Source organism: Hyperolius riggenbachi, chromosome 8, assembly GCF_040937935.1.
Source record: "Hyperolius riggenbachi isolate aHypRig1 chromosome 8, aHypRig1.pri, whole genome shotgun sequence".
Classification (NCBI taxonomy): Eukaryota; Metazoa; Chordata; class Amphibia; order Anura; family Hyperoliidae; genus Hyperolius; species Hyperolius riggenbachi.
In genome coordinates this window covers 41,218,568-41,238,796 of record NC_090653.1, presented here as the reverse complement: position 1 = coordinate 41,238,796, position 20,229 = coordinate 41,218,568, and the positions used below count along the sequence as shown (strand labels likewise).

The window sequence follows — 20,229 nt, the reverse complement described above, 5'->3', positions numbered from 1 at the left end:
AGTAGAGAAGTATTTTCAGATCTGTAGCTATTCAGCTAGGACAGATTACAGCAGCAATCTCCCAGGCAGCCTGCTTCAGGGAAATAAAGCTGGCTATTGTGGGAAACGCTGTTCCTCTCTGTCCTGCAGCCAGAACAGGTGTTCTCACACCTCCCTCCCAAACACACAGCAGCAGCTCATGGCAGCCAGAGGGGAGGTGCCCGGTGGGAACGGTATAGTCATGAATAATAATTCCGTCTGTGCTTCTGTACTGAGCAGTCTGGCTCTATTCTGGCCCTCGGGTGTTCCTGTACTGGAGCTGTACAGTGGTACTGACTGCTGACTAACTGCTGACTGACCGTCATGAGGCGTCAAACAGCACGCCAACCATTGGTCTGAGCTTGTACCAGTGTACCGAAAGTGTGGCTTAAAGTGCCTCCACTTTAAACAGAGAGTGGGCTGCCCAGGAAAGAGAGGGAGCTGCCCCAGTCAGAGAGGAGGGCTACCCTAGACAAAGAGGGGGGCTGCTCTGGAAAGTGAAGGGGCTACCCCAGGACAGAGGTGGGGCTGCCCTGGCCAGGGAGAGGGTTGCCTCAGACATGGCCCCATACAGAGAGGGAGCTGCTTCAGAAAGAGAGGATGGTTGCCTCTGGCAGAGTGGGGGACTGCCCCAGATGGAGAGGGGGCCGCCCCAGACAGAAAGGGGGCTACCCCAGAGAGAAAGGGGGACTGTGCCAGACGGAGAGGGGGGACTGCCCCAGATGGAGAGGGAGGACTGCCCCAGACGGAAAGGGGGGCTGCCCCAGACGGAGAAGCCACTGACGGAGAGGTGGGACTGCCCCAGACGGAGAGGGGGGCTGCCCCAGACGGAGAGGGGGGACTGCCCCAGACGGAGAGGGGGGACTGCCCCAGACGGAGAGGAGAGCCTCCCTGGAAAGTGAAGAGGGGTGCTCTGAGCAGAGAGGAAGTTTCTCCTGACAGAGGGTGACCCCTCCCTTTGTCATACCTCCCAACTTTTTGAGATGAGAAAGAGGGACACTTAAGCCACACCCCTAAGTATGCCCCGCCACACCCCGAGTCACGCATACAATAAAGATTTCATAAGAAAAACAGGTTTTATAACTCAAACTATACTGGTCCTTTCTATCCTGGTTCATTTTCCTTTAGTGTAGCATTTTAAAATTAGTAATATATCAATTTACAGGATGAGAATAATGTTTAGAGTCAAACACATTTCTTTAGTAGAGATATATATATATATATACATAGAAAGAGGGACAAAGTTCTGAAAGAAATACATACATATATCCAGGCAAAGTTCTGAAAGAGGAACAAATGAGGAAGAAACAGGGTTCCCAAAGAGGGACTGTCCCTCCGGAAGAGGGACAGTTGGGAGATATGGCTTTGTGGTTACACCATGTACAGCGAACCCTCTACAGTTCCACCATGTATAGAGCACAAATATTTTCTCTTTTGTCTGCCTTGCTGTATTGATCCTGTAATGCACACAGATAAACTTATCTCCACTGATAAGGATAACAGATCTGCTGCAGTCATTTCCATAAGCACCCAGTTTTACTGCACAACATTATCTCATATGATAAGACTAAATCCACATATCAGCCACACTGCCCATATCTGTACAGTCCCGCAAGATTCATCACCCATTTACCCATTCCACAGCAAAAGCTAATGCAATTTTCTGACAGATTTACTGTCATATTGACTATTTCCAATATGTCCGATCTGATTTCCGATCGATTTGGTATAGAAGTGATCGAACATTGATCCAAAATAAAAAAAAAGATCGGAGATAAGATCGGACCTGTTGGAAATAATCGATACAACCCATCTAGCTGACGGGAAATGTTATGGTGTGTACCAGGCAATAAAGAGACCCTGTAGTAAGTAAAAACGTAGAACAGTAAACACAGTGCAGAGTAGGATGCTGACTGTACTTCAAGGTGAATACAAAAAGATCAGCATTTTATAAAAGGGGATAGCAATGGCTGCCTCCACAGTCCCCTCAGTTCAAGTCTACTTTAAAGCTTAAAGTGAACCTTAAGTGTCCAAAAAAAATTGAGTTTTACTCACCTGGGGCTTACCTCAGCCCCCTGCAGCTGATCGGTGCCCACGACGAGTCGCTCTGATGCTCCGGGTCCCACTGGCGGCCACTTCCGGTTTCGCCGTCAGGACCCGTCAGGCTGGGGAACGCGGCTGATACTACGCGTTCCCAGCCAAAATAGCACCCCTATGCGGCCATATGTCCGCATACGGGTGCCTATGCGGACATATGGCCGCATAGGGGTGCTATTTTGGCTGGGAACGCGTAGTATCAGCTGCGTTCCCCAGCCTGACGGGTCCTGACGGCGAAACCGGAAGTGGCCGCCAGCGGGACCCGGAGCATCAGAGCGACTCGTCGTGGGCACCGATCAGCTGCAGGGGGCTGAGGTAAGCCCCAGGTGAGTAAAACTCAATTTTTTTTGGACACTTAAGGTTCACTTTAACTAAATCCAAAACCAAATATAACTATTAAAGTAAGATTATATTCCCAAAACTAAATTTTAGTAACTACTCCTAAGGTGGCCACACACAATGCAATAAAATTACCCGGTTTTACATCAATTTGATAAAAAACAATCGGTTGTCCCGAAAAATCTAAAGCTTTTTAATTCAAGCAAAAAATCCGATTGGATTCTGTCAATCAGGAGTGTTGGATTTTTCTAGTCAATTTTTTTTTTTTTTTTTTTATGAAAATTGAATGGAGTAGGGTAGTTTGACAATTTCCTTATATATACTCCTAAGCAATTTTCTCAAGAGTTTTCGGTAATTGTTTTTTTCATAATTGGGGAAAAATTGAACATGTGTGTGGCACATTGGTCAGATTTTTTAAATGTTACAACCAGGATAATGGATTGTAAACCTTGAATTGGAAAGATTTTTTAAAAATTGCATCGTGTGTGGCCATCTTTAGGCACATAAAAGAACATTTGAAAACATTCACAAGCATATCCTGTGTGTTAAAGAGAACCCGAGGTGGGTTTGAAGAATATTATCTGCATACAGAGGCTGGATCTGCCTATACAGCCCAGCCTCTGTTGCTATCCCAAACCCCCCTAAGGTCCCCCTGCACTCTGCAATCCCCCATAAATCACAGCCACGCTGCTGACAAACAGCTTGTCAGGGCTGGCTGTGTTTATCTCTATAGTGTCAGTCTGCTGCTCTCCCCGCCTCCTGCAGAACTCCAGTCCCCGCCTGCATCCCTTCCCTCCCTGCTGATTGGAGTGAAGGGACGGGGCAGGGACCGGAGCTATGCAGGAGGCGGGGGAGCAGCTGAGACTGACACTACAGATGTAAACACAGCCTCACAGAATGGCTGTGATTTATGGGGGATTGCAGAGTGCAGGGGGACCTTAGTGGGGTTTGGGATAGCAACAGAGGCTGGGCTGTATAGGCAGATCCAGCCTCTGTATGCAGATAATATTCTTCAAACCCACCTCGGGTTCTCTTTAAAGTGTTTAATTTCTTTTTTTTTAAGTCATAAAATTAAAGTGTTTATTTTCATTGCAGAGTTCAGTACGGGCTTATCTTTGGCTAATCAGCAAATGTAATTATTGCTGGCTGAAACTCCCTGTGCCTGTGTCTTCAGTCTGCCCCCCTCCCTTTCTCCTGTAATCATTGCTGGCCACTGTGCCCAGAAGACACAGGCAGAGAGTGTCTCCTGGCCAGCAATGATTACATTTGTTGAAGAGCCAGCAAGAAACAAGCCTGTACTGCTCTCTGCAGTGAAAATAAACGTTTTGACACACGGGGAATGCTTGGAAATGCTTTGAAATATTTTATGTACCGTACTTAAAAGTGGTCACTGAAATTTTAGTTTTAGGACTACAATACCTTTTTAATTACGGTAATGTAAATTATTATTGTGTAATATGTAGCACTGACATCATATTACATATACACTTTAACAGAGTACAGAGTCATGTCACTGACTGTCCTCATAGGAGCTCACAGACTAATCCTACCACAGTTATAGTCCTACCATACTTTATTATTATTATTAATAATAATGTATATAGCACTGAAATGTTGTTAATAATAGTAATATTAATAATAATAAGAATATTTATTTATATAGCACTGAAATGTTTCAATTTCCTTTAACTTCTTTCCGACCGCTCCACGCCGATTGGCATGCACGCGGCGGCAGCCCCAGGAACGCTCCACGCCGATTGGTGTGAACGGCCTTCTATCGGGCTAGCAGGAGATCGCGTGCACCCAGGAGACTGTTAGACGGCAAAACCGCCATCCATAAACATTGTACAGCGCTGCGATCTGCAGTAGCGCTGTACTGGGGACAGCTGTGTGACACGGCTACCCCACTGGCAGGCACAAAAATGATCAGCTGTCATAAGTTGAAGCCTATTACAGCCAATCACACTGATTGGCTGGCGGGGGGAGGGAGGAATATAAAATAAAATAATGGTGATTCGCCGCTACCCGACCCCTTGCGCAGCCTGGCCTATCAGCGCCAGGCTGCGCTGAGGGGTGGATAGGGACTCCCGATGACTCACAACGTCGATGATTTGCGCTGATCACCGGAGGCGATTGGAGAGGGTGGGGGGGTGCCGCTGCACAGCGACTATCATGTAGCTGGCGCTAGACTAGCTACATGATTTTAAAAAAAAAATTAAAGTGCTGCGCTGCCCCCTGGCGGTTTTAATAGACCGCCAGGGAGGTTAATCAACTAAATATCTATTAAAAAAAACTGGGGAACGATCAGTCCCCACCAACAGAGAGCTCTGTTGGTGGGGAGAAAAGGGGGGAGGGGGGAGAATTCACTAGCTTGCTGAGTTGTGCGACCCTGCTGCTAGGCCTTAAAGCTGCAGTGGCCCAATTAGTAAAAAAATGGCCTGGTCACTAGGGGGGTTTAACACAGCGGTCCTCAAGTGGTTAAAGGTTACCTGAACTGAGAGGGATATAGAGGCTTACATATGTATTTTCTATTAAACAACGCATATTGCCTGGCTGTCCTGCTGATCCTTTGTCTCTAACACTTTTATCCATTGCCCCCTGAACAAGCATGCAGCAGACCAGGTGCTCAGACTGAATTCTGACTGGATTAGCCACATGCTTGTTTCAGGTGTGTGTTTTAGACACTACTGCAGCCAAAGAGATCAGAAACGCTCCCAGGCAACTGGTATTGTTAAAAGAGAATAAATATAGCAGTCTCCATATGTCTTTCACTTCATGTGCCCTTTGAGGATGGTTTCAGCATGGTAAACCCTCAGGCCTTTCCTATTGTCTACTGGCTCTGCAATACCCCCTGTATTGTGGGCAGCAGAATGTCAGGAATGGCTGTAAACAGGTGGTCTATAGTGGAGCATCAGCATTTGGAGGGTAAAGTAAAATCTATCTACTAGTCACCTGGGGCACCTGCCCACCTATTGGCACATTTATGTGTGGCTGCCTGGCACAGCGGTTATCCCGAGAAGTTGATAAGAGAGCCAGCACTGCAGACACAACCCTGGAGACCGGATCTGATTTTAGATTCATTATTAGATCTATTATTCCCTCTTCTCCACCAATATCATAGAGTCTGCTGATCACCATTACTGCTGAGGTCTGTACAGGCACAGCACTAAGCAGAATCCACAGCTCATCTAACACAGCAGCCACGTCCCCAGCAAGCTTGCGCCCTACGCCAAAGCCTTTGGGGTCTTCCAAGAAATCCAGCCCTGACAGCAGCAGAGGAGAGCTCAGCATTACACACAGCTCGTTTTCAACATTCAAACAGTGTCTTACCTATAATTCCAACTACTATGTAGCCGAGAATGAAGACCATGAACAGGATGCAGCATATGATGTCCGTGCAGCTCCTGGGCAGAGGAAGGAGACACAGAGTGAACCACATGCAGACAATGCACAGGTACATTGTATATAGTGCCACCATCTTCCATAGAATGTACAGAAAGCAATATGCACAAGAGAGGGTTACAAGTATATTAAAGAGGAACTGTAGTCAAAATAACATAATGAATGTAATTGCTTTTTTTTCTTCACATTATTCATTACAAATGTATGCCCATTGTAAAATCTTTCTTCACCCCGATTTATTTACTGAAATTTACCACAGGCTGCAACAACTTTAGCACTGGCAAGCGATCTCTGCAGAATGTTAATTTACTGTGGCTAGATTCACAGTGGGACGTTGCGTTTTGATGCCACGTTAAAGTCGCACCGCAAGCTTACAACGCAACGCGCCCAAAAAGTGGCAACGCAGCGTTACCGTCGCATACAGCAGATACAGTAAAAAATACAGGCAATGAAAAGTATGCTTCCAAGTCATTACTGAGCATGTGCAAACAGTCCAACGCAGCTAATAACGTGTATAACGCACTGCATGCAGTACTTTTACTTAACGTGCAGCGTTAGACACCAACGCAACGTGTGCACTGTGAACAGGGCATTGATTTTTCATTGCAGTGAGTTATTCTGCGTTAAATGCTGTTTTAACGCGCGACTTTAACGTCCCACTGTGAACTTAGCCTGAGAGTTCTAAAGCTAGTAGAGAAGATCTATGGTCTCCCAGAATGCTCTGTGAGGAGGAGGAAAGGGGGGGGGGGGGAGAATTCAGCATAATAAACAGCCTAGGCTAAGTCTCAGTGGCAGGGTGGGGCTACATACCAACCTACTATAGCTTTAGGAAGTAAGTGTTGCTGATGCTGAAACCAGGATAATTACAGTAAAATTGTGTATCCTGAATAATCTTACTGCATTCTACTATGTGTCACTGCAGGGCCTCTTTAACATGGGCATGCAGCAATAGAGGCATATAAATACATATATAGAGAACGCAAAGTGCAATAGGGCCATCTAATGACCATCTAACGGAAGCAGGATATTTCGGAGCTCGCTAGCGGTGGAAGTTTGGGCTTCGTCATAGGGGCCCATTACATTTATTGGTAAAGAGGGGAAATTTATGCGCCCCAATTTCCCCTCCTCACTGATGATAAATTCAATGGGCCTCTATGGCAGTGCTCAAAAATATAGTTTTTTTGAATTTTTTTTTATTTTACAGCAGTGGCGGGGTTAAGTGTAGACGTGAAGAGTGTGTGTGTGTGTGTGTGTGTGTGTAAAGGTTAGCCAAGGAGGACGAAGGGTTAAGGTTAGCTGTTGGGGAAGGGGGGTTGGATGAAGCATTGGGGACGGTGAATGTTAGCCGTGGGGGAGGAATGATTAAGGTTACCCATGGAGGGGGAGGGGTTAACCACTTTTTGCACCGGCGCCAGTATATCTAGGTCCCTTGAGACTTCCTCTTAGCTTGAGGGGCGTAGATCTACATCACATGCGTTTTTATCACCGCTAGTGAATGGGAGCACATGTTCCCATTCACTGATCAAAGTGCCTGTAATCAAAAATTATCGGCATCAGTGAGATGCCAGCGTTCATTGGCAAAGTGAGAATAAACACACCTGGATTACTTCTTGTGTACCCTTCGCAAAAAAGTAAAGACACCCTTCATACATTAAATTAAGAAAAAAAAATCCCCCTTTAATTAATCCCTTACCTCCCCTACCTCCCATAGTTACCAAAATAAAACATTTGTAAGGGGGAAAAAAGTACATTTAAAAAAAAACCAAAAAAAAAAAAAAAATAGTAACCTTAGGGACTCAACTTTTTATGATGTTTGTCATGAGGATATGTTACTGTTATGTTTGCAAATAAGGGCTTGTAATATAGTGTGAACAAACAAAACTGAAAAATTGCACCTTTATTTCCAAATAAAATATTGTCGCCATACATTGCACTAGGGACATAATTTAAAGGTTGTAAAAGCCGGGACAAATGGGCAAATAAAATGTGTCAGTTTTACCCACAGTAGCACATAGTATTTTAAAACTATAATGGCTGAAACCTGATAAATTATTATTTATTTTTCTTAATATTCCTGCTAAAATGCATATTGAATTAAAATAATTCTTATAAAAAAATACAACCCAAACAAAGCCTAATTGGTGGCAAAAAAAAAAAAATATATAGATCATTTCGGTGCGGCGAGTAGTGATAAAGTTGTTGGTGAGCGAAAGGGAGGAGCACAGAAATGTGAAAATTGCTCTGGCCCCTAAGGTGATAAACCCCTCAGTGTTGAAGTGGCTCAAGTTCGATGTGGGGGAGAAAGGCCATGGGGTCCTCAATGGGTTAGGCATCGGTGGAGGGAGGGTTCAATGTGAGAACAGGCTTAGGTCTAGCTATAGTAAAATATCGGTATTTAATACTGATATTTTATGACCGTTTTTTATACTTTAACAGTAGAATACCTGTAAATTTACTGAAATTCTGTTTTCATGTTTCCTAGAAATTCAGGCACCCTTTTTTGACTTGCGTCATCCGACAACTCCAGGGTGCATTTAGGGGAAGGTAGTGTACGGGGGTTAGAGGGGAGATCCTGCCCTTGCAAGCTTATAACAACAACAACAAGCTGGCTAGCGTGTATCAAAAAAGGGCGCCTGGAAAAAAGGGCGTGGGGTATAGCCGAAATTGTAAGTTTTAATGCAAAACCATATGTTTCGTTTAAGAGGTTGTAAACGAAAATTTAGTGCTAAATAGGTTAAATAAACGGAAATGAAATGGCAAAATACCGTCTAACAACAAACGAATTCTGAAAAAAACGTCAAATTGCGTCTATAACAAAAACGATATTTACACTTGTATTAAGCATAGCAATACAATGGTAGGTTTTACAGATATTTTACTGTAATTATACCTAACTGTAGGCTCACACAGATCTCTCCCTATCCCTAACCACTAGACCCCCTCTTTGTTTAAATATACATAATTTAATAAATTGTATATATTACATATATTATGCTGTAACTATACTTAACCTTACTCTCACACAGAGCCCTCCCTGTACCTATCCCTAACCCCTAGACCCCCCTGGTGGTGCCTAACCCTAAGAACCCCCCCCTGGTGGTGCATAACCCTAAGACTCCCCCTGGTGGTGCCTAACCCTAAGACCCCCCCCCCCCTGGTGGTGCCTAACCCTAAGACCCCCCTGGTGGTGCCTAAACCTAAGCACTCCCCTAGTGGTGCCTAACCCTAACTACCCCCTGGTTGCGTATATTATACTGTAACTATACCTAACCCTCCCTGTACCTATCCCTAACCCCTAGTCCCCCTGGTAATGCCTAAACCTAACCATCCCCACCGCACAAACACTCTAAACACATATAAACAATAATATATTTAATCCTTAAAATACTTCTCTACAAATAACATGAATAAAATAATTTATCTTTACAAATAACTTGAATAAAATAATTTATATATTTGTAATAGAATAAATAGCCTTAAAATCACGTATACATTAATATTATAAATAGAGAAAAGTATATATAAATATATACAATACAATAGATAGCCTTACAATCATGTACGCATTAGAAATCTTAAAATAACAGTAATATTAAAAGCGATATTTTAGTAACTATAATCAACGCAATTATAAAAGAGTAAAAACAAAGTTAATACCAAAACGATGTATTTCTAATACAATAAGGTTGAAACCAATTTTTAAGCATTATACATATGAAAACAAATTTTTAAATGATCAAAGAAGTGTAAACGAAAATGTAGTTGTTATACTTTTGTAAGCGAAATTTTAAAACTAAAAAATAAGTTAAAACTGATATAAGCGAAATTTAAAACGAAAAAATAAGTATAACACAAACTCAAAACGAACTTGTAAACGATATTTGTTATAAACCTTATTTTGTAAACGAAAAGTTTTGTTAACACGATCCCTGTAACGGAAGCGGGAAAAAAGGGCGCAGGCCGCTAGTGGACAAAAAGGGCGCCGCCATTCACTCTCATAATAAATAACATTTAATGGGCGCCGAGCAGGAAAAAAGGGCGCAGGACATAAATAACGTTTACAAACGGCGCCAGGAGATTTTTAATGATTTATAAGTGTGCTTGTGGTGATTTACGTTTATAAAATGCACCCGTGCCGAATAACGTTTATAAAAATACTAAACATATTTATCTTATTTAACTAATTAAAACATTATTTAAAGTTTTATCCCTTACTGTTTCGAAAACATTATTATTCACAAAATAAAGCGATCAGTACGTAACGTAAATTGCTAAATATTTTTTGCATCCACAATTAGTAAAACATTATTATCCACATAATAAAGGGGGGTCTTAGGTTTAGGCACCAACAGGGGGGTCTTAGGTTTAGGCACCAACAGGGGGGTCTTAGGTTTAGGCACCAACAGGGGGGTCTTAGGTTTAGGCACCAACAGGGGGGTCTTAGGTTTAGGCGCCAACAGGGGGGTCTTAGGTTTAGGCACCAACAGGGGGGTCTTAGGTTTAGGCACCAACAGGGGGGTCTTAGGTTTAGGCACCAACAGGGGGGTCTTAGGTTTAGGCACCAACAGGGGGGTCTAGGGGTTAGGGGTAGGTACAGGGAGGGTTACTTAGGCACCAACAGGGGGGGGGGGGGGGGGGTCTTAGGTTTAGGCACCAACAGGGGGGTCTAGGGGTTAGGGGTAGGTACAGGGAGGGTTACTTAGGCACCAACAGGGGGGGGGGGGGGGGGGTCTTAGGTTTAGGCACCAACAGGGGGGTCTTAGGTTTAGGCACCACCAGGGGGGTCTAGGGGTTAGGGATAGGTACAGGGAGGGTTCTGCGTGAGAGTAGGCTTAGGTATAGTTTTAGTAAAATTTTAGTAATAATTACTAATGTTTTACAACACTTATTACGAACGTAGTTATATTTATATCATCGTTATAAAGAATATTTTCAGATTTTATTATAAGAACAAACCATAAATGAAGGTTATTCACAATAATATACAATTATAACAATAAAACATATATTATTGTTTTTTTAATCATAAGTTTAACTTTTGAAACAGGGAAGATTAACGTTTTCACAATTTCCGATTTCATAAACATTATTTAATGATTTATAAATTTGTTAAACATTATTTGTAAGCGAAATATAGCACACTATTTTTACAAACGCTATTAAAAATTAATTGTTAATTAGCGTTTACACCCCGCGCCCTTTTTGTCCAGGCGCCCTTTTTGTACGTACGCCCCTGTAACCGCTATTTCTCGGGCACCCTTTTTTCCTGTCAGGTGCCGAATAGCTGATATTTTGCATTGCAGTCTATGGCGGCGCCCTTTTTGTCCACTATCCCTGTGCGCCCCTTTTTTACTAGCCCGGCTTACACAGTTCAGTCTACATCGACCTGGTATCAATCGTTCACCTGGTCTACCCATACACCTTGCATGGTGTATGGGTAGATAGAGTATATTCTATAAGGAAATTTGTATTCGTATTCTATAAGGGAATTTGAGGCTGCTGACTGAAGTAATAACAGAACAATATGAATGTGAGATTGTTTAAGACAGATTGACGATGAGGCGAGTAAAATAAACATGCATGTTTGCTTCATGACAGGCGGTACACTTATACAAAAACCGCTAACCTAACAAATGGCAGAGTGCATGCTTACTTCACCACGCTACAATGGCGTTGTGTGTGGAGACCAAACAAAGTTTGTAAACTCCAGTCTTCAGGAAACTTCCTTAGGGCTAGTGTACACAGACCTTCAGTTTACTTTCTGCTGGGCATCCACTCATGTTCATGATATATTAGTGAATGGGAAATGCTACCTGAAGACAAACTCATTTGCAAACATCAAACTGATGTGAAGTGGACTGGAGATCTTATTGAAGTCAAAACTTCCATGTGCACAGGCCCTTACAAAGAATGACCTTTCTTACTCGATGTCTGATCTTGTGGACACAGCCTAGGCAGTTTGCTGCTGGACAGACAGGGCTATGCCCTTTTTCTCACCTGGTTAGGTCTATAATTAGGAGGTTATGCTGTTGAAAGCTGCATGATCAGAGATGGGTCTAATACCCCCATACATGCAGATTTTCAATAGATTTTATCATGAAAGCTACTGAAATTCTATTGAACTGCAGCATTGCATTGTTTAATACAGAGGAACACTATTGGCTGTGGACCTACTGCCTTGCCCAATCCTCCAAAATTACCTCTCCTACCGGCTCCGCTGATCTCACCAGGCCCTCAATGGTCCTTTCCCCAGGCGCTACGCTGATCTCACCAGGCCCTCACTGGACCCTCCCCAGGCGCTACGCTGATCTCACCAGGCCCTCACTGGTCCCTCCCCAGGCGCTACGCTGATAGGGAAGGGGTGTTAGCCATAGGTAGGGGGAGGTTAGTGTTAGGCGTATATATTGGAAGGTTATCAAGAGAGTAAGGTTATGGAAGGCGATAGTAGAATATTGGAAATTTGATGGCAGACCAAAAATTCTGCTACCCGTAATATACAATAGGTGCATATCAATAATATAACCGATCTTCTACTTGGTGAAAGCATCAACAGGATTATTACCTAAACTGCAGTATAAACAACCACAAGATGTCACTGTCTGTAAAATGTGATGATCTCTATGGTATTGTGATTTCCTGTATTCATGGTGTGTTCCTCTCGGTTTTAAAGAGAACCTGAGGTGGGTTTGAAAAAACGTATTAGGACACAAAGGCACATTCTGCATACAATGTCCAGCCTCGGTGTCCTTACAGTGTCCCTCCAGTCTCCCCCCATGCTCTGCTGTTCCAATAAAAAAAAAAAAAAAGCCAGGCTAGCGACACGCAGATTGTCGCCAGCTGGCTGTTAACCTGAAGGCTCCTCTATAGCGCGGCTCCCTGCATGTGTCCCTTCCCTCCCCGCTTCCTTAGGCTTCCTCCAATCATCTTACAGAGGCGGGGAGGAAAGGAACGCAGGCTGGGAACCTCGCTACACAGGAGGCGGGGGAGCAGCGGCGACTGACAGCCTTCAGGTTAACAGCCGGCTGGCGACAATTTGTGTGTCGCTAGCCTGGCGGGTTTTTTTATGGGGGACAGCAGAGCACAGGGTAGACTGGGGGGGGGGACACTTTAAGGGCAAAGAGGCTGGGCATTGTATGCAGAATGTGCCTCAGTGTCCTAATAGGATTCTTCAAACCCACCTCGGGATCTCTTTAAGTAAGCTGTATTTCCTGATGGTGGTGTACAAATTATCTCTGCATGTTCAGTAAAGTGTTCTAACTTGTTATACCGGGTGCCTATCTGCGTGTACAGACCACTCTGCTCCACCACTACTAATGGTTATTACCTGGCGCCCCAATGTCTGCTTGTCCCGCTTTATGTACACAAGTTTCTACCCCTTTGTACACGATGCAAAACTAAAAGTAAAAAAGGTTCATAGAGTCGTGCTTTGAACTAGATTGGCTGGAAATCTGAAGACAGAATGACATGATTCACTCACCGATTCTTTATCGGACCTTTAAACTTCGGGTCAAATTTCGCCGGTTCACCTGCAAGCAGAAGACCAGATGTGAGGAGACAAAATAACAATACACAGCCTGATGCCGTACAATATAAAGGCATATATCCGTAAGACTGTATCCCCACAGACATTACTGGTATTACAATGGGCGCCTATGGCAGCTCCGAAACCTCCCTCGTTAGCGGGACACCCACATGCCCCGTAACCCTCCTATCCTCCATTACCCGTAGTCTATCATGTCCCATGCCCAGAGCTGGGACAAGGTCCTCCAGCACCCAAGGCTGAGACACCAAAGTGCTCCCCTCCATCCCTCCCACCCCAGCCATCACACACTGATTGCTATTACACTAAGAGGCGCCCCAGGGCCCCCAACACCTTAATCTCTAGTTATCTGGCAGGGGAATAATAGCTGAGTGAGTTGTGCACCCCCTCCTACACTGCGCCCTGAGGCTGGAGTCTCTCTCTCTCGCCCCTGCCTCAGCCCAGGCTTGCCCACGCCTAGGTTTCAAGTCCCACAGGCCGCCGCTCTCCCCTCGTAAGATCGCAACCTGCGGCTGGGTCATGGTCTTCTGCGCATTCTCAGGTGCGCCTCGTTTGATCCCACTTCCAGCTGTGCTAGCAGTTCAGAGTGGATTGAACACAGATAACGGGAGCGTGTTCACAAGGGGCGCATGGCACGCATGTGCAGAAAACCAAGCCCATGGCACAGAAGACCAAGACCATGACCCAGCCGTGGGTTGTGATCTTACAGAGGTGACAGAGGCAGCCTGGAAGACGGTAAAACCTAGGCATAGGACCTGATTGACTAATGGGAGCTGGAAGAACCCCAAAGTGAGTAAAACTTTTCTTACTTCGCTTCGCCTCATCTGTCCTTTAACCAATTAAGTACCAGCGGTCTCTGCCCCCTTAAGGACCAGAGACCGCTAGCCGAAACAGCTGAATCCCGACGATCGGCACACATACCTGCCGTCACCACCGCATGTCAGGAAACTGGGCCACCCACTCTGCCGTCTCTATGACGGCAGAGTCATGTGAGCCGGTCAGGAGCCGCTTTTCATTGGATCCTGACCCTATCTTTCAATGTAAGCCAATGGGAGTTGCTTACATTGAAAGACAGGGCCAGGAACCAATGAAATCGGCTCCTGACCCAAACAAGGCTCTGCAGTCATAGAGACAGGCAGAGCAAGTGAGCTGCGGTGACAGACGTCGAGATTCAGCGGAGAGATCGGCGGGAGCGACGGAAACGGCGGATGCGCGCAGCGGCGGCTGATACAAATGTTATGCACCTTGGTCTTGGACTTTATTTGTCAGTATAATAAAAAACAAAAACAAAATAAAAAAAACAAAGAAAAAAACCCCAAAACTATCTGTATCTAGTGATGGGCCGAATATCAAATTTTGGATTCGCAAATTTTGAATCCGAATCTCTGCAAAAAATTTTTTTCCCAAAAGACCTTATAGTGTTTGTGAAAATCGATTTTAACGTTTCATAGGAAAAAAAACATTTAAACGCGGTAAATGACAGATAATGTAGCAATCTAACGGTAGTGTAAATTTACATACAGTATATCAAAAGAAAGCGCAATGAATTTCATGATGGGGTTTCCGGGGGGGGCTGTACGGACCCCCTGGAAACTCCTCCAAAGTAGCAACGCTTTGGAGTTTCTAGCAAGTAAGGGGGCTTTGCTATTGCTATCGTCGGCCATTAAAGTCTAAAGTCTATGGGAAAAATGCGAATGCAAATTTTTTTGAAAACAAATGTGTTGACCGCGACGCTCGAATACCGCTGGTTCGCTGCAAAGTATTTGCCTGGCGAATACTTTGGCCCATCTCTATCTGTATCACATTGTTCATAATTTTCCTTGCACTGCAGTAATACATTAAATACCAAATGAAATACCACACGAGGTATGAAGCCCAGTGAATTGTCGTACAGTTTTTCTGCAAGTTAGCGAACTATAACCGCATGTGTGCATATCTCACTGAATACTCCCTAAAATAATTTTTTCCCACAGGAGGTAAATTCTTAAACATTAAACCTTTACAGAACAGGTCTTAATGAATTGAAGCCTCTGTGGAAAGTGTTTTGCGGCTGGTTTATAAAATAATTACATCCTTATTACAATCAGATAAAATACCAGAAATACGCCGTAGCCATGAGATGTCCTCTGTGATCTCCTGACACACTGGCAGTAATTACCTGTCAGGCATTCAGCCACCACATTAATTGCTCTGATTAAAATACAGACAACGCCAGGGGGAGGAAGTATAAGCTGGTATAAGCAGCTTCTGACGATCATCTGCAGGCTGCACAGCACAACCGGCAACCGTGCTAAATGACTTCTGAGCAACAACCAATCCCAGGAAACCGCATATAAAACCAGTCAGGCTGTGCTCCCACTTCAACAGACATAATGGCGTCAATTCACCACAGGTTACTGAACTATTTATCACATGGTCGGTGATTAACCTCATGTGATAACTGAAAATAGCAATTCTCTAGAAATATAGGTTGAGATACCAATAGGTCGAAATTTGTGCGATAGTCAGTAGTTATTCGTTATTTTTTCTCAAAATTACAATTCATTAGGGAAAAAAAGTGGTGTGGCCATTCGTTATTTTATATCTATTTATCACCTAAATGTACCTGGCGATATGTGGTTTTTCGCACAGCTGCTGCAGCTCGCTATGCAGCTAGTTTACTATCAGCACACAGCAAGGGACCTTTTACACTAGCAATCACAATCACAAGTGCCAGCGATTGCGATTTGTCATTAATTCTGTTATGCGATTGAGATTTTTCATTTGCATTGCATTATCGCTAATGCCATTCCTGCTCAAGGCAAACCGCTAGGTTTGTTTGTTTGTTTTTTTTATTTTTAATTTTTTTATTATACTGACAAGTAAAGTCCAAGACCAAGGTGCATAACATTTGTATCAGCTCAAAACCATGGCAGTGTTCTCACTGCTGCGTTTGCGGTTAGCGTTAACCGCAAACGTGTTACATGCAGCGGTTTGACGGCGATTTGCGATCGTGATTAGCACCGCTAATTGCCATCGCTCCCAAAACGCTGCAGTGTCCAGTGATTTCACCGCATTTTATCGCGGAAAAAGCACTCCCTCAAAATGGCGTTTTGCGGTTTTAGGCCTGTAAGAGAGTGATAGGCAACGCCTGCCTGGGAACTACAGTGTAAGCTTGTAATACTAGAGGGTGTGAGTTTGAGGCTGTTCCTCTCACTAGTGGCAGCTGAAAAGCTCAAGGAAATCTTAAGTCAGGTGCCTGCGCTGTCCTGCTGCGACCCTCCAGCCAGCTGTCCTACAGAGGCTTCCCACATCCTCCAGAACACCGCTGAACGCCAGGACCCTCTGGAAGCTCACAGCTGAGCTCCTGTGCATGAGTGAGCGCCGCCGCACTGCACAGACGCAGGATGGCTTATGCCTGCACAGCAGCTCAAAGCTCAGCGGAAAAAGCGCCTGCCCAGTGTGGTTGGCCTTCCTCGCCTTTGGGGGGTCCCAGCACTGGGACGGGGAGCTGGTGCAGGACGAGGGAAACCTCGAGATTATCCACCCTCTACTTAGGTGAGTATCTAACTTTTGCAGTTTTTGAAGTCACAGGTAACCTTTAAAGCGGATCTGAGATGAAAAACTAACTATAACAAGTAACTTGTCTATATATCTTACCTAAAGTTTAGATGGTTTACACAGCAAATCTAGCTGCAAACAGCTTCAATAGAATATGATTATTTCTTCCTGTGATACAATGACAGCAGCCATGTTGTTTGTAAACATTACACAGAGGCAGGCTTATCTGCATCTTGAGCACTCAGCCTGTGAAAAAAAACCTAATCCTCCCTTCCCCCTGCCTCTGAAATCTCTGGCTAGTAATACCTCCCCCTCCTCCTGCCCAGACTGAGCTCCCGTGAGCCCTTGCTACTGCCAAGGCTCTCTGAAAACCTGTGGGCGTGGCTTGTTTAGTTTATAGGGAATTGGAGTATTAAAACAAAAAAGTATTTGGCTTGAGGAATGTCCTATAAACAATAGGAAAGGAACACAATTATGCAATAAGTAAAAGTTTGTCTCTGATCCAATTTAACTAATAGGGTGTTGCATGCTGGGACAACTGCACAGGCAGTGGCTCCCAGAATTTCAAATACAAGTAAATTCACAGAAAAATTGTTTGTCTTTTTCACATTTTTAAAGATGTTGCCGGTAGCCTGAATTTGATGCAGCAACCTATGTGTCAGAAATGTTAACAATGCCGGAGGAGTAGCTAGGTAGAATTGTGGGTGCAATATGGTCAACAAGCTTTTTTTTAGTTTAATTCCTCTTTAAAGAGGACTTCAACTCAGAACTTCCTTTTTGCTCTAAAATATAAGCAACAGCATAATAACATTTAAAGAAAAACATTTTTGTTACAGCTGATAGAAATCCTGCAATAAATCTGCAGCGTGTCTACTTCCTGCTTTCATGGAAGCAGACATAGGGATAACATCAGGCCTGGATTTAAATCACGGGAGCCTAAAGGCACAGATGTAGATGTCCTGGCACCCTAAACTTCACCCTCCATGAACCTACAAACCCCGCCGAACCGCACCACAAGTATACTGGCTGTCTCAGCTGTCGCTTCTCTCTTACTTCCCTTGCCTATCATAGGTAGCTACAGGTGCCCCTTAGCATTAGGTAGCCAGAGGTACCCTCAGTATTAAGTAGCTAGAGGTGCCCCCAACTCAAGGAGGACCTCGTCAGTGGAATGCCAAGAGCTGGGTAAGTAACCTCTCATTTATGCTCTGCTCAGGACTCTGCATAGGGAAGGAGGCGGCAGGGAGGCACTAGGGAAGGGGAGGAAGACGCTTTTCCATCATCAGGCGCCTGTAGGCACGTGCCTACAGTGCCTTATAGTAAATCCGGCCCTGGTTAACATCCTGTGATTACAAATTAGCTGCTCTGCCGAGGCAGCCAGCTTACACGGCTGTGAGATTAAATTACAACTTGTGATTAGTCAGAGGTGAGGGGGAATTACACAGGTTAAACTGTCTAAATACATACAGGGTGCATTTCTCTAGGTTTTCCTTCTGTCCTGTGCAAGAGTTCAGGTCCACTTTTAAAGTCGGTCTGGACAAAATGGCTGCCTCAGTGTACTATTTATAGCAACCTTTGTCGGCTGCGTTAATCCAGCCCTACAGAAACCATTTATAATCTGTAATGTATAACTTCGCTCTGCCTGTGTTTTCCCTGCCTGCTCTCAGGGCAGGGTTATCAGCAGGAGTATCTGATAACTGCAGCATATTTACAGCTCTTATCACTGAATTACAGGGAAATGAGGCTGTTAACCTTGAAAGTTGCGAAAAGCTGTGACGTGTTGGGACCTCTCCCGCGTGGCTCTAGTTATGTGACGCATGGATATTCCTCCAGAGAGTGCCAGCTCACTCACCGGTCTGTTTATATCGCAAGCCCTGCGCTGGGTGCCATAGATGCATCATTCACAACTGAAGATCACCTGTCTGTCAGGTGTAACATAGTGAAAGTGTGATACTTAAAGAGGAACTCCAGTGAAAATAATGTAATAAAAAAAGTGCTTCATTTTTACAATAATTATGTATAAATGATTTAGTCAGTGTTTGCCCGTTGTAAAATCTTTCCTCTCCCTCATTTACATTCTGACATTTATCACATGGTGACATTTTTACTGTGGGCAGGTTATGTAGCTGCTCCTAGCTGTTTTGGCTGTTACAGACAGCTGTAAACAGCCATTTCCTGTCTGTGAACATTGTTACATTGTGGCAGTTTGCCCAGAGTACCGCAGTACCAGAGTTTCTTGTGGGAGGGGTTTCATCACAAAATCAGTCATACAGCGCCCCCTGATGGTCTGTTTGTGAAATGCAATAGATTTGTCATGTAAAAGGGGGTATCAGCTACTGATTGGGATAAAGTTCAATTCTTGGTCGGAGTTTTTCTTTAAGCTACCTTCCTGGCGGTAAGCCCGAGCTGAGCTCGGGCTATGCCACGCAGGAGGATTTCCCAGGCCCCGCTGGGCCGATTTGCATAATTTTTTTTTGCAACACGCAGCTAGCACTTTGCTGAAGCCTAGCGCACGCAGCTGGGAGGGGTGATCAGGACACAGGACAGTTGGAACTGTGTCTCATGCTCCCTGTCACCTCCTTTCAACCAAAAAGATGGCTGCCCTCATGAAATCACAAACATTTGCCTGTTCTTTTAAAACAGGGTGGGTAAGAGATTATACTAACTATCTATTCTAATTAACATCACTAATGTAACTTAATGACAGTATTTTTGTTTAGGCTGAAGTTCCTCTTTAAACTGTTTCCTTAGTCGGATTACAGCACTCGGACACTGCAACTGTCCTTTGGGGCTCCATATCAATACAGTTGTTGGGGCCCCAAGCTTCTTTCTTACGCCACTGGCTGTGCTCCTATCCATGTGGCTGTTTTCCACCTACTCCCTCTGATTTACAAGCCCCGACTCCTCATGTAGACTCATGGTTTCTACAGTAATGCAGGGATGCTGAGAAATGTAATTACCTACTTTGGAATTCTGAGTGCCCCATCCACCAGCTGACTCTAAATAGGACAATAGAAAGAACTTTAGTTGGGCTTTAAAATGTTAAAATTAAGCTCTGGTCATTAGTGCAGTAGACTTGCATCTCTGATCTTACCGCTTGGTTGAAATACACAATACTGGTATTTTGCATTAATGTGAACCTGAAGTGAAAAATGTTTGACATCATGAATTGTATGTGTAGTATCCATGATAAATAGAACATTCATAGTATAGAAAAAAAGAGTCTCACATTCTAATTTTCTGTTTTATAACTATTTTTAAACTATTTATAGACCCTTTGAATTGTACTGCACAGA

General features: G+C 44.2%; 1 protein-coding gene across 1 annotated transcript in view; it reads right to left on the bottom strand.

The window, feature by feature from the left end:
* The window catches only part of SLC44A4 (solute carrier family 44 member 4), a 146,850-nt gene that overhangs the window by 71,162 nt on the left and 55,459 nt on the right, over positions 1 to 20,229 (bottom strand). Inside the window, exons 2-3 of the mRNA XM_068250284.1 lie at positions 13,334 to 13,382; positions 5,785 to 5,858 (exon numbers count right to left, since the gene is read on the bottom strand). Coding sequence (XP_068106385.1) covers positions 5,785 to 5,858; positions 13,334 to 13,382 — 123 coding nt within the window. The remainder of the gene's footprint in view (positions 1 to 5,784; positions 5,859 to 13,333; positions 13,383 to 20,229) is intronic.